The 15,053-nt window shown below is 42.5% G+C and overlaps 2 protein-coding genes across 2 annotated transcripts; one reads left to right on the top strand and one right to left on the bottom strand.

The window, feature by feature from the left end:
• Nucleotides 1–261: 261 nt before the first annotated feature.
• On the top strand, nucleotides 262–2,414 carry LOC141592377 (casparian strip membrane protein 1-like). The gene is made up of 3 exons (XM_074413006.1): nucleotides 262–917; nucleotides 1,056–1,179; nucleotides 1,328–2,414. Exons 1-3 carry the CDS (start codon nucleotides 466–468, stop codon nucleotides 1,541–1,543), a joined length of 792 nt encoding a protein of 263 aa, XP_074269107.1. The 5' UTR covers nucleotides 262–465; the 3' UTR covers nucleotides 1,544–2,414.
• A 150-nt stretch (nucleotides 2,415–2,564) lies between these two features.
• On the bottom strand, nucleotides 2,565–4,567 carry LOC141592378 (small ribosomal subunit protein uS15y). Its single transcript, XM_074413007.1, has 4 exons — nucleotides 4,381–4,567; nucleotides 4,159–4,297; nucleotides 2,986–3,172; nucleotides 2,565–2,882 (listed from the first exon to the last, which is right to left on the bottom strand). The coding sequence occupies exons 1-4, from the start codon at nucleotides 4,474–4,476 to the stop codon at nucleotides 2,849–2,851; spliced, it is 456 nt and encodes a 151-aa protein (XP_074269108.1). The 5' UTR covers nucleotides 4,477–4,567; the 3' UTR covers nucleotides 2,565–2,848.
• Between the last annotated feature and the right edge of the window lie 10,486 nt (nucleotides 4,568–15,053).

Consider the following 15,053-nt stretch of genomic DNA (forward strand, 5'->3'; position numbering starts at 1 on the left):
ATATACCCTTCTTAATAGAATAAGAATACAGTTTTATCTCTCATTCTTTCTCTCTAACTTCTCTCTATAATTCTCTTTCCCTTTATTTCACAACAGAAAGCACATTATGCCAAGAGAGTATCACGTAAGTTTGTAACAAAGACCATGCTACAGTAAACAGGGTCAACCTACTCAACAAACTTACTAGCCGATGTACATAAAATCAGACCCAATCCATCATTTCACTCCCACATTCTTTTAAGGCTGGTTTCGTCTTTTATATTTGACTTTAAACAAATATCCAAACGTAAGCTTAACTACCCATTTAGCCATTGATCATCATACTTTACGAAGTACTAATTAAATAGGATTAGTTCTTAATTAGCGCCAACTCCACCATAACCAATCCTATATGCATGAAATAAACCAAAATTAAAGACCCTACATCGATACCACATTCCAACTCCTCCCATATCATCCTATATAATGTCTCCTGCAACAATCACCATTTTCACAACACTTGTAATCGTCTTTTCTCTCTTACAAGCTTCTCTAACTTGTTCGCTCTTCCTACTCTTCTCACTTTATCTCTTCAAGTCCTTGAAAATGGTGAAGCTTGCAGAGGAACAGGAACAGCAGCACTACTCATCCCTTGAGGTAGAAGGTGAGACAAGCGAGAAGCGCAACACCAAGGGAAAAGTTCCCATTATGGAAACTCCTTTTATTGGAAAGGTTGCGAGGGAGGCACATCATGATAGTGGTAGTAGTGGTGGTTCTGTGAACCGGGGAATAGCCGTCATTGATTTAGTGATAAGGTTGATCGCTCTTGCAGCTCTTCTTGCAGCCTCGGTCGCCATGGGAACCACTAATCAAACTCTCCCTTTCTTCACCCAATTCTTCCAGTTTCAAGCTAGATACTATGATCTTCCTACTTTCACGTATGTTCGTTCATTTATAAACCCTGTGTTATCATATTGAAATTTCTCGAGAATGCATGTATGTGCTTTTCACCGACAACATTTTAACACTTTTCAAGACCATACACTTAGTTTGTTACAAAAGCGGGTTGTTTGCAGGTACTTCGTGATAGGTAATGCAGTAGCAGCCACATATGTTGTACTGTCAATCCCATTCTCCATTGTCACAATAGCCAGGCCTTTAGCCAAGGCCCCAAGACTTGTTCTTGTTACTTTTGACGCTGTAAGTTTCAAGTTTTCGCTTCTCAGTTTCTATCCAACTTCAATAATATCAAGTCACTAGGTTACTAATAACAACGTGATAGTATTGAAACTAAATGAATAACATGAGCCACAAATGTAATTGAACCCCTGAATTTTTCGTCTGGCAGATAGCAGCAACCTTGACCACATCAGCAGCAGCGGCGGCAGCAGCAATAGTGTATTTGGCCCACAAAGGAAACAGCAACACAAACTGGATAGCAATATGCCAGCAATTTGGGAATTTTTGCCAGAGATCAAGTGGTGCTGTAGTTGCTTCTTTTGTGGCTGCTCTCTTGTTTATGTTCCTCGTTGTTCTTTCTACTGTATCTCTTAAATCTCGTTGATATCCCCTAGCTTCTAATCTTTGGTAATGTGTAAGGCAGTTGTTTTAAATGTGGGTTAAGTTGTGAATCCCAATTGTTAAGCTTAAATTCAAGGTTGTGTGTTAAATGTATTCCAACCAATGGTAAACTGTCACCGTCCAACTAAGGGGTCGTTTGGTTCGCTAAAGGAATCGAAGTTCCAAGGAATTAAGAGATCCCATGATTTTATAAATCACATGAAATGGGAAAAAGTTGTTTGGTTGGAATGTGGGAAGTGAATTCCACAGGAATTTCCACTTACCTAGGGGGACCTAGGTAAACAACTTCCCACATCATGGAGGAATTTGAGTTCCTATGGAACTTCAATTCATGTGATTTGAGGCAAACAAACAACTCCCCCATTTTGCAAATCCCATGAATTACAATTCATGTGTTTTAGAATGGGTAACCAAACGACCCCTAAGTTGTACATTTGCACTTGATACTAACTCGTTTGTATTAAACAGCTTATATTTACAGAACCTCGGCCTACATCAGATAGGACAATAAACGAGCAAACAAGGACCAAAATTTATTAACATCATTTCTCTATTACTCCGTAATAAGGTAGAAAATAGAGGAACTGACCACATAAAGCTTAAAATAGGAGGCAACGAAAAAGAATGCAGGCAAAACAAAAAGGTGTAGGCAAACCAGATTTCAATCTCAAAAAACAGAGATTGTGTATCACTTAATCTTATATTTATGCTGAAAATTTAATTTAATGAAGGAAAATATAAAAAAGCGGCGTTGTATAGACAAAATTGTGCCTATATGTTAAGTCAATCAAGCAGCGTAAAGAATAAACTTGCAAGAGATCAAGACGGCCTACTCAGGAACAAGTAGATGATTGTCCTTAATCAAATTGGTTTCAATGTTCTGATGCATCAACAAGGAAATTCTAGAAGTAGAGCGTTTTCAAGCTCCATTGCAAGGTGCAAGTACCTAACAACCTATTTATGCTTCTTAAAAATGCAACGAAAAAGAATGCAGGCCAACCTCAAAACAAATAAACCCCAAATTTTTCATTTAGGCTGAGCATCAGTAGCAAAATAATATCTAAGACGGGCAGACATAATAGTAACCGGAATATATCAAATGGACGCAAAAATCTGGTTAAGAAATGCAAGCAAATCATACATCTCTTTGGAAACAAGGAGTGTCATAACTAGAACAGGATTAAAGTCATAAGCTACAGTCCATACAAAAGAAAACAAGCACTCCTTTTAACAGCTTCAAGAAAGCATCACCTTCAAGCCTCAGTTGTCCTAAGCAAAAAAAGCACATTCAAGCGACAAGGGTACTGGCGGTGGTTGACTCGCTGCAGGAAAATAGATTGCATTTTGTCAGTTAAAGATGAAAGACGAATTGTAAAACACAGAAAACAAAAGTTTAATCAGTCAAAACAGGGGAGAGAAACTAACTATTTCCAGACGGGAGGGAGCTTCTTGGTCTTCTTGTAATAGCGAGCAAGCCTGTGAATCCTGCTCTCAACCAAAATGAGCCTAAACTTTGAGTCCTTATCCTTCCTGTTCCTCTCCAAGTGCTTACGGATGGCAACTGCCTTTTTGATCAGATGGTACAGATCCTCGGGGATTTCAGGAGCAAGTCCTATTGACACACGCAAGGCATATTTCAAACTAACCTCAAAATTTAATAAATTCACTAGAGAAACAACTCACACAATGCACATTCCATTCCACGAAACAAGCTGTTCCCAAAATAGGCAATTACATGTTGACTGTCTTAACAATCAAACTAAATGCATATTTAGTTGTTGCAGATTACTTGATCACAAGAATCAGAATCCATATCCATATGTTGAATGTAAAAAAAAAAAAGAAAAAAGAAAAAAAAAGCATATTAAGTATCAGTCGGATAGGAAATGAAGGTACGAGGTACTCCACGATGAATTCCAATGCCAGTTTGCTAAACATCTCACATACGTGTATGTTAAATGCTAAAGCCAAGGAACAAGTAGAATCATTTCAACTGTACGATTTTTCTCCCAAATTAATTGTTCCTTCACCTCCGACATAAGGAAAAGGTTCAATCGTCTAAAAATAAGCAACTAGGGAATACATGCGGACAAGCCACATTACAAGAAAAGACTTACACTGTCCAAAATTCAGGCTAAATAGCATTGCGAGTTTTTATACATTCCATCAAGTGGCAATAACTATAACTGGTATTCCATTTATGTAATCTCTCATGGTAGGTAGGGGGTGTACAGTCGCAAAAAAGTTGATGCATTAAACATAATTTAAGTAGTTTGTGTGTGTTGATTTAGTTGACAGTCTAGAAACACGGATATAAGTTCATCCTATCATCTGTAAATATGTAAACATCTACCACAAAACGCTTAACATTTTCTATCTGATCTGTAAATATGCAAACATCATGTGCAACAATTCATATTGACATTGAGGACAACTTAAGATACACAGAAACAGCAGAAGAATGAGCTAGAATGAAAAAGGACAACTCGGATCAAGCTACCAAACATTTCCAAGAAACGGCATGCCATTGAAACGCATAACAGCAAACGTAATGTTGATAAATGAATCCAGCAAATAAATGAATAAAGAAATGGATACCGTGAGCCTTGAGGATACGAAGGACCTTGCTACCAGTAACACTCTTGACCTGAGCAATACCATGTGAATCCCTAAGAATCACACCAATCTGAGATGGTGTCAAACCCTTTTTCGCAAACTTACATATGTTATCTTCAACCTACACAACATATTCAACACAATTTAATATTATTTCAAACAAAAAGAATAAAGTCGGTAGAGAAAGAGAAGAAAGTAGATTACATCAGGAGATGTGGTCTTCAGCCAAGCAGGTGGGCTACGCTTGTAAGGTAGGGCTGAGGCTGACATCCCCTTACCGCGGCTGTGCATACGACCCATGATTCCTTACTTCTACTTCTTCTGCTGTTGCTCTTGGCTGTGCGGCGAAGATAAACCCTAGACACTAACGAGGAAATGGTGTTCTCTGTGTGTTGAGACTCTGTATTTATATTCCACCTTCTTTTATGGGCTAGGTTTTTCGCTGTCACTGATAGGCCCATTAGTCCATACATCAAACTCAGAGGTGGTTTATGGAATAAGCCCCGTTTCTTCTCAAATCTCCCCCAAAACTCGAGTTGGCAATCGGGTGGGTCGAGTCTAGTTGTGTTACGGGTTCGGGTTTATATGATGTCGGATAGATTCGAGTCATGTACATTTGGGGGCCGGATCGAGTTTGGTCGGACAATTGGTCGGTTGACGGTTGCTAAGTGTTCGATAAGTTCGATTGACGACCATGTAATAGTTTAAATCGGGTCAAAAAATTTCAATACCAATTTCTATCAAGTTATGAGGTGTCACAATTGCCCTCTCTGGTGTCATTCATGTATATTAATCCCTTTATTTTTATATGGGTTTTTTTGTCAGAAACTATCTTTTATTAAGGGTCATTTGTGAACAACTATATTTCATTTTATTTTTAGATTTCAACTACCTTTCATTTCTTCTTTTTGCAAAATACTACCAGGATTCCACTTCCGACTAAAAAAGTCAACTCTCTGACGTTGAGTCGTCATTTTCATGTTAAATTTAATGTTTTACTTCGTAAACCTAATTGATGATAAATATTGATTAAACCCAACATTAATAACCTCAATTTGTCCATCTCTTACCCGAATCAAAATCCTAATTCGTCAAACAAACCACCGTGAAAATTTATAAGAACATGGTAAATACTTCTTGAACAATAATGATTTATTATGGGCAAACAAAGTCGCCTAGTGTTAACTATTCGAAAATAATCATGTATTCACTCTTAGGATTACTTGTCTACTATCTCACTAGTTTTCTTATACCCACCATCTTCGCCATGAAGAGAAAAGAGGGTACTTTAATATGTCTGAGATGGACTCATGGACATTAGGTTGATGAATCGTGAGTAGTCTATAAGCTAAGGTTGTCGAAATGTAAAGACGTAGTTGAAGGTGGCAGTAAAGGTGATTTTACGACGGAGATGGAAAGGGAGATTGAGATGGAAGAGACTTTTGATAAGGTGTTGGGCATAGAGAGGAGTTTTTTCACATTTTGTAGGGTGAACAAATGGAGAAATCTGGGTTATATGTGTGAAAATGGGAGAAAACAGGAAGTCAACACCGGAAATTTGACTTTATTCGCCGAAAGTGGAATTCTGGTAGTTTTTTGCAAAAACAAGAAATGAAAGGTAGTTGAAAGTCAAAAATAAAATACCAATGATGATACTGCTTGGAAGATGATCATCGAGCTTTACTTGATTCTTCAGCTAATGGGAAATTCCAGGATGATACCAATGATGATACTGCTTGGAAGATGATCGATCAGATAGCTACTCACACGAGTTGGCATTGGGCCGTACTGGGTCGGCCCATCGTGCCTTTCCCCCAAAAATGGCCCAGCCCAGGCACAGATATTGTGCTGGTCGTGTCGTGCCGTACCTGACCCACTCACCCAAACTCTCGTCGCGGCCCGCTCCTGGTACGCCCAGTTTCGTGCTTGGGCCTTGCCTGGCCCATGGGCTAATCGTGCCTAGCACGTGGGCCGGCTCAATAGTCTTAGTATTTTTTTTCTAAATACTTTTTTATTTATATAAATAACGAATATTAATGATTTAAATTTATATTTTATTAAATATTGATGTACTTGATGTCTTATTAGTTGATTATTTGTATTTTTAATGTACTAGATTTAATTAAATAATTAAAAAACGATATTAAAGAAAGGAATAAAATTAAATAATTAAGAAACGGGCCAAATCTCGGACCGTGCCTGGTTCATGCCAGACCCTCCGTGCTTGAGCCGTGCCGTGCCTGGGCATGGGAATTTGCAAAAAACGCAGTCGTGGCCCGCCTCCAACCCGTTCGTGTCGTGCCCGTGCCGTCAGTATTATTCATCCGTGCCGTGTCATGCCTGTACCGGACTCGTGTCGTGCCCATGCCGTCCGCCTTAGCCCGGCCCGCATTGCCATATCTAACTCACACTGCTGAGTATGGTAACCCCAGAGGTAGTAAGAGAGGGAGTGAATCGGTTAATGTCGTTGCGGCACAGCTAGAGGCCCTAACTGCTTAAATAGCCGAATTAAAGACATCTCAATCTTTGGAAAAGCAGCAAACGGTTCATGTCATGGTTCAACAAGAAGTGTCCTATGAAAGATGTGGGATTGATGGCCACACTGCGGCCAAATGTATGAGTACAATTGAACAGGTCCAAGCTTTTCAGTCTTTTAAGCAAGGTGCTGTAATACTACGGATTTTTATAAGCTGAGTACTCGACCGAGTAGAGCCTACTCGGCCGAGTAATGTTAAAAGTGTTTTCTGTTTGGCTTCTGCCGAGGAATACTCGGCCGAGTATGATGAATACTCGACCGAGTATCTAGTCTGGCGAGTATTATTTCAGCGGTTAGGTTCGGGAGTAATTAGGGATTTATATATTCGATAATCAGTTTCTAAAAACGTCATTTGCAAACCTAATCATTTTACGATAACCTAATCACTCCCAAATCTCCTACTGTGTGTGTATCCATCGTAGCTCTTGCATTCAATCTCTCGTTCCATCGTCGGTAAGTCATTATCCCCATGTCATTGATGATTTATTCTAAGGGTTGTTTTATGTATGAATTGGGGGAAAGGGAATAGTGAATTGTGCAATGTGTAATTGTGTTATATGATTATTGTATAGGAGAAGACTTCGTAGATGAGCCATTCTAATTGTCCGATTCTCCATATTGATGTTATTGTTAAGGTAGGGTTTCCCCTACTCAGTTACTGTTGATTGATTAAGATTGCGTTTGTTTTGTAATTGTTGTTATCTGTTGATCATCGGAGTATGGGTGTTGCGGTGACGGTGGTGATGTGGTCGTGTTGTGATGGTTATGGTGTTGTGACAGCTGTGATGCTGTGGTGTGTGTGATTGTGGTGGAGTCACTTGCGGGAGTGGCTTCACACCCTAGTTCGCCCTCTGTGGAACCCGTCACGGGAGGCGATGTGCATATTAAGGGACAGGGATTGATAGTCGCTCGTTGATGAGCTGGACTTGATGGGGATGGGCTGCGGTCCCCCACCGGCGGAATGGATTACCTATTGCGATGGGTAATCCGGCAGGGCTACACACTTCGGTGTGTAGTCAGCTACTGTGGAGGATGATCAGCCGGTTACATTGTTTGTTTGTCTTATATTTATTGAATGGTACTGACCCCGTTGTTGTTGTTTGTGGAATCTGCTGTGATCCATTCGGGGATGGTGAGCAGGCTTGACAGGTATTGCTTTTAGTGAGCTTGGGCGGTCATGGGGGAGTCGTCTTCACCAGTTATAGCATCACAGTCTCGAGTCTTAGTTATGACTTTGTAGTTGTCAGCTGTTGGATTTATTTCATTGGTTTTGGATTTGGATTTAGTTGATGTAAACATTTACACTTTTCATCATTTCTAATAAATGTGTTAGGACAGACGCTTTTGATATATACTAACCTCGGGCAACCGAGATGGTAACACTCTTTCATGGCTGGGTGGTCCTGGTAAGGCACCTTGGTATAAAGTGGTATCAAAGCCGAAGATTCCGGCACCTAAAACAAATGAACCTAATGAACTTAGGGAGTCTAAATAAAATGAACCCGGGGAGAGTTGTTTGGAGCTACCGCAAGGACTCGGGAGACGTCCCGGAGTCGCAATTTGGCCCTCACTAACTCGAGCCGGTCACGTGGGGAAGTGTGTTGAGAGTTGTGTCATATATGTGCATGTATGTGGAGGTCAATGGTGGGAACATGTAATGGTAGGAATGTGTATGTGGAACCCGTAAAAGTATATTGAGAATTCAAACGAAGTGGAAGAAATAAATATGTGAAATTTGGTGAAACGGTTTCAACACGTGAATGATTGGCATGATTACATGTTTATTATGTGGCATTCGAATTCCTGTTGTTATATGTTTGTTTGTTGAGGTAAAAAGCATGATAGAGGATACTATGTATTGTTGTAGCTCATTTAGCATGACTCGGCCGAGCAGGGCAGGTACTCGACCGAGTAGGGGGGTACTCGGCCGAGTAACCAGGCACTCGACCGAGTGTTGTTTGACAGTAAGTAGCAGTGGCTACTGGATATGTTTACTCAACCGAGTATTTAGGCATACTCGGCCGAGTAGAGCATGCTCGGCCGAGTGATGTTTTATACTCGACCGAGTATGAGTTTGTGAATTTGACGTTGGCTACTTGAGTAGACTACTCGACTGAGTATTGCTGTGTACTCGGCCGAGTGCTTCTTTGGCGGAAGGTCACACCCATTTTGAGCCGTAGGCTTTTGTGCTTACGTTTCCTTGTTTCTTATCAGCTCAAAATGCCGCCTAAAAGAACTGCCGCGCAAATTCAAGCTTCTGAGATGACCATTGACGAGATTGCTCGTATGATTGAGCAACAAGATGCTCTCCTTGAGGCTCTCAAGAATGTGGGAAAGGGGACGGAGAAACCGGTGGATGCTACTCAGCTTAGCATCATCATCGCCCGCTTCAACCCACCCACATATAAGGGTGTTGGGGAACCAAAGCTGCTCGAGAAATGGCACCGCGAGATGGAAAGTCTCATGGGAGTGGTCAAGTGTCCCGATGATATGATCGTTGAACAGGTAGTATACTACCTGAGAGGCGAAGCCGCCGTGTGGTGGCAAAACGTCAAGGAGGATGCTAGAGCCTACTACCAAGCTGAGGGTCTGGGGGCTATTCCTTGGTCAGGGTTAAAGAGCGCCATGAGGGAGCAGTTTGTGCCGGAGCATATCCGACACAAGATGAGATCTGAGTTCGATTCCTTCACCATGACAGAGGAGATGACAGTCACCGAGTACTATCACCGGTTCCTAGAGTTGTCTCGTTATGTTGAGGACATGCAGTTAGGACAAAGGGGTTTGGGTCTTCTTTTTGAGAGGGGTCTGTCTGCTAAGATCATGAACCGTCTACCAGCTGGAGTCGCCACTGATCTTAAGGAAGTGTACCTGAGAGCGGGTCAAGCTGAGAGGATGGTAGATCTCTCAAGAGAGATTAATGAAAGGGCTGCTGCCGAGAAAAGAAAGGCTGACAGTGGAAGCAACAATCAGTCGGGCAATAAGAAGGGCAACTTCAACCATGCCAATTCTTTTTCTGGTGGAGCTGGTTTCTCCGGGGGATCTCGTGGTTGGGGAAAAGCTGGTGGTCGGAGTTTGAGTGACAGCTCCAACCTTACATGCTTCAACTGTGGTGGTGTAGGCCACAAGAAGTGGGATTGCACGAGTGTCAAGACCGGAGCAGGTTCGGGAGCTTATCAAGGGAATTTCTCTCAAGGGCCGACTCAGAGCTTTGCTAGCAACCGACCGATGGATCATGGGGCAACAGAGGTGGACAGAGCAACCAGGGTAGTTATAACCGCAGCGGTGGTGGATCTTATCAGCGTTAGAACAACAGCGCCACCCAGGATTCGGCAGCCAAGCCGAGTACTTCCAATGCTTCGGTCCAGGGAGGAGGGCAGAAAAGCAGTGGAAAGCTCTTTATGATGGACAAGCAGGAAGCACAGAATGATGCACATGTAGTCACCGATACCTTTCTTGTTCATAATGTACCGTCTTTTGTTTTGTTTGATTCGGGGGCAACACATTCTTTTGTGTCTAGGAGTCATGCCTTGTCTATGGGTTTGGGGAAGTTTGAGGTTGTAAAGGATGACGTGTTCATATCTTCTGGGGAGTCTGTGTCGTGTCTCAAGTTGTATAAGGGAGTGTCTATGGTAGTTGGAGGGGTAGATTTACCGGTAGACCTGTTAGAGTTTCCTATGGATGGGTTTGAGGTGATGTCGGGATGGATTGGTTGGGTAAGTATGATGCCAAGATAGATTGTCGACAAAAGAAAGTGTCTTTGAGGGGTCCAAAGGGTGTTAGGGTGTCCTATAGAGGGTTTGTGGTAAAACCTAAGTGTAAGTTCATAGTTGTGATGACTTTAAAGTCATATCTGAGGAAAAAGTGCCCCTTGATTCTTTGTCATGTGAGAGATGGCCGAGTAGAGTCACAATCAGCTGCTGAGATACCAGTAGTGGGAGAGTTTGATGATGTCTTTCCTGAGGAGATACCGAGGTTACCACCAAAGAGGGATGTTGATTTCAGTGTGGAGCTTAAACCAGGAACAAGTCCTATATCCAAAGCACCTTACCGTATGGCACCTAAAGAGTTAGCTGAGTTGAAAAAACAGTTACATGAGTTGTTAGACAAGGGTTATATCCGGCTAAGTGTGTCACCGTGGGGAGCACCAGTTCTATTTGTGAAGAAGAAAGATGGGAGCATGAGGCTATGCATCGATTACCGAGAGTTGAACCGTGTCATAGTGAAAAACAAGTATCCTTTGCCTAGGATCGATGACTTGTTTGATCAGCTAAGTGGAGCGGGTGTGTTTTCCAAGTTTGACCTGAGGTCAGGGTATCATCAACTGAGGATAGCAGATGAGGATATTCCAAAGACAGCGTTCCGATCTCGATATGGTTATTATGAGTATGTGGTGATGCCTTTTGGGTTGACCAATGCACCAGTAGCTTTCATGGATTTGATGAACCGGATCTTTACACCGTTCTTGGATAGGTTTGTGGTTGTTTTCATCGACGACATCTTAGTCTGTTCCAAGACTAAGTAAGAACATGAAGAGCACCTGAGGATGGTTTTGGAGACTCTGAGAGAGAATCAACTATATGCCAAGCTATCTAAGTGCGAGTTCTGGTTGGAGGATGTAACACCCCCTCATACCAAGGTGCCTTACCAGGACCACCTAGCCATGAAAGTGTGTTACCATCTCGGTTGCCCGAGGTTAGTATATATCAAAAGCGTCTGTCCTAACACATTTATTAGAATAATAAAGAGTGTAAATGTTTACATTAACAAAATCCAATCCAAACCAATAAAATAAAACCAATGTCTGACAACTACAAAATCATAACTAAGACTCAAGACTGTGATGCTAGAACTGGTGAAGACGACTCCCCCATGACCGCCCAAGCTCACCAAAAGCAATACCTGTCAAGCCTGCTCACCATCCCCGAATGGATCACAGCAGATACCACAAACAACAACAACGGGGTCAGTACCATTCAATCAATACAAGACAAACAAACAATCCAACCGGCTGATCATCCTCCGTAGTAACCGACTACACACTGAAGTGTGTAGCCCTGCCAGATTACCCATCGCAACAGGTAATCCACTCCGCCAGTGGGTGACCGCAGCCCATCCCCACCTAGTCCAGCTCATCAATGAGCGACTAACAATCCCTGTCCCTTAATGTGCACATCCCCTCCCGTGGCGGGTTCCATGGATGGCGAACTAGGGTGTGAAGCCACTCCCGCAAGTTACTCCACCACAATCACACACACACAGCATCACAGCTGTCACAACACCACAACCGTCACAACACAACCACACCAACACCGTCACCACAACATCCATCCTCCGATGATCAGCAGATAACAACAATTATGAAACATATGAAATCTCAATCAATTAACAGTACTGAGTAGGAGAAACCCTACCTTAGCAACAACAGCAATACGGAAACCGAACAATCAGAAAGGCTCATCTACGAAGTCTTCTCCTATACAATAACCACATAGCACAATCACACATTGCACAATCCCCCTTTTCCCCAATTCCATATATACAGTAAACCCGCAAAATACATAAATGACATGGGAAATAAGGACTTACCAACAGTAGGATGAAAGATTGAACGCAAGGACTACGACGATTACACACACAGTGGAGGATTAGGGAGTGATTAGGGAGTGATTAGGGAGTGATTAGAGTAATCGTAAAATGATTAAGGTTGTAAAATGACGTTTAGAAACTGACTTTCAATATTAAATAACCCTAAACACTCCCGCATCAAACCGCTGAAATATTACTCGCCAGACCAGATACTCGGTCGAGTAAAGTGTATACTCGGCCAAGTATCCTCTACTCGGCCGAGTATTCACTATACTCGGCCGAGTATTCCTCGGCAGAACCCAAACAGACTACACTCTTAACACTACTCGGCCAAGTAGGCTCTACTCGGTCGAGTACTCAGCTTATAAAAATCCGTAGTATTACAGTCTTCCCCCCTTAAAAAGAACTTCGTCCCGAAGTTCACACTCTACTCTAAAACAAGACACACAACACACAAAAAGACTTCCCAAAGAACGCTTAACAACACCCAAGAACTACACAAAACATCAGAAGACCTACTATTCCGACTCAAAGTAAGACAAAACACACACGCGACCATCTCCTACCCCCCTAAAAAGACAATGGTTACGTCCCCGTAACCAAACATACCTGATAAAAAAGGTTAGGAAAACGTTCTCGCATAGCTTCCTCGGGTTTCCATGTGGCCTCTTCCACATTGTGATTAGACCAAAGTACCTTGAGTAAGACAGTCTCACCATTCCTTGTCTTACGAACTTTGCGGTCAAGAATCTCTTTAGGAACCTCGGCATAGGACAAGGACTCATCAAGCTCGATATTCTCCACCTCAAGTATATGTGACGGGTCACTCACATACTTCTGAAGCTGTGAAACATGAAAAACATTGTGGACTCTATCCAAAGCTGGTGGCAAGGCTAATCTGTAGGCTACCTCGCCTACACGGTCCAAAACCTCATAAGGACCTATAAACTTCTGACTTAGCTTATCTTTCATAGGAACAAAGTGGGCTGACTTGGTTAACCGATCAACTATCACCCAGATCACGTTATTACCTTGCTGTGATCTAGGTAATCCCACAATGAAGTCCATAGAGATTGACTCCCACTTCCACTCGGGTACTTCTAAAGACTGAATCTTACCATGTGGTCTCCTTTGTTCACCCTTGACCCTATAACAGGTCAAACATCTAGCCACGAACTCAGCTACATCCCTCTTCATGTTTGGCCACTAGAAAGTCTTCATAAGATCTTTGTAAAGCTTGTCACTGCCCGGGTGAACCGAATAAGGAGTGCAGTGGGCCTCCGACAAGATCACTCTCCTCAACTCTGCATCCTCAGGGCCACCCCATCTCCCATCAAAACGGACACTCCCGTCTGCATGGATAGAAAACCTGGAAACTGTTCCACTCTCCACTCTTGACTTCCATTCCTGAATCTTAGGATCAAGCTCTTGCTTACTCTTGATGTTCTCATATAAGTCTGGCTCAATCGTCAAATCCCCGATGGTATCCCCCTTCCTTATCATAAAGATCCCCATCCGAGACATCTCATCTCTCAGGTTCAGCAAAGACATGGCCGTACATAGAGAATGAACGCTCTTCCTACTCAAAGCATCTGCAACAACATTGGTCTTACCCTCGTGATAGATGATCTCCATATCATAATCTCCGATCAGTTCCATCCACCGTCTCTGTCGCATGTTAAGCTCCTTCTGAGTGTAGATATACTTTAGGCTCTTATGATCAGAAAACACCTTAAAGGTTGCTCCATAAAGGTAATGCCTCCAAATCTTAAGAGCAAAAACAACTGCACCCAGATCCAGATCATGAGTAGGGTAATTCTCCTCATATGGCTTTAGCTGCCTCGAAGCATAAGCTATAACCTTCCCTGCCTGCATCAAAACACAACCCAGACCATTCTTTGAAGCATCGGTGTATACCTCAAAGTTCTCACATCCCTCTGGTAAAGCTAGAATAGGAGTTGTGGTCAAACGTTCCTTTAAGGTCTGAAACGCCGTCTCACAACTCTCATCCCAAACAAATCTGGTCTCTTTCCTCATCAAGGCAGTCATAGGCCGCGCTATAGTAGAGAAATCTTTTACAAATCTCCTGTAATAGCCAGCAAGGCCTAAGAAACTCCGAATCTCGGCAACATTCTTCGGTGATTCCCACTTGGTCACGGCCTCAATCTTGCTAGGATCCACAGACACCCCTTTCTTAGATATCACATGACCCAGAAAAGCCACTTCCTCCAACCAGAACTCGCACTTAGATAGCTTGGCATAGAGTTGATTCTCTCTCAGAGTCTGCAGAACCATCCTCAAGTGCTCCTCATGTTCTTCCTTAGTCTTGGAATAGACTAAGATGTCATCGATGAAAACAACCACAAACCTGTCCAAGAACGGTGTAAAGATCCGGTTCATCAAATCCATGAATGATGCTGGTGCATTGGTCAACCCAAAAGGCATCACCACATACTCATAATGACCATATCGAGATCGGAACGCTGTCTTTGGAATATCCTCATCTGCTATCCTCAGTTGATGATACCCTGACCTCAGGTCAATCTTGGAAAACACACCCACTCCACTTAGCTGATCAAACAAGTCATCGATCCTAGGCAAAGGATACTTGTTCTTCACTGTGACACGGTTCAACTCTCGGTAATCGATGCATAGCCTCATGCTCCCATCTTTCTTCTTCACAAACAGAACTGGGGCTCCCCACGGTGACACACTTGGTCGGATATAACCCTTGTCTAACAACTCATGTAACTGT

This window comes from Silene latifolia, chromosome 7 (genome assembly GCF_048544455.1).
Source record: "Silene latifolia isolate original U9 population chromosome 7, ASM4854445v1, whole genome shotgun sequence".
Taxonomy (NCBI): Eukaryota; Viridiplantae; Streptophyta; class Magnoliopsida; order Caryophyllales; family Caryophyllaceae; genus Silene; species Silene latifolia.

Coding starts and splice junctions, on each gene's coding strand:
- LOC141592377 (XM_074413006.1), top strand. CDS start 466: ATGTCTCCTGCAACAATCACCATTTTCACAACACTTGTAATCGTCTTT. Junction 918..1,055: donor TATGATCTTCCTACTTTCAC/GTATGTTCGTTC, acceptor GGTTGTTTGCAG/GTACTTCGTGATAGGTAATG. Junction 1,180..1,327: donor TTCTTGTTACTTTTGACGCT/GTAAGTTTCAAG, acceptor TTCGTCTGGCAG/ATAGCAGCAACCTTGACCAC.
- LOC141592378 (XM_074413007.1), bottom strand. CDS start 4,476: ATGGGTCGTATGCACAGCCGCGGTAAGGGGATGTCAGCCTCAGCCCTA. Junction 4,298..4,380: donor TGAAGACCACATCTCCTGAT/GTAATCTACTTT, acceptor TATGTTGTGTAG/GTTGAAGATAACATATGTAA. Junction 3,173..4,158: donor TCGTATCCTCAAGGCTCACG/GTATCCATTTCT, acceptor GTGTGTCAATAG/GACTTGCTCCTGAAATCCCC.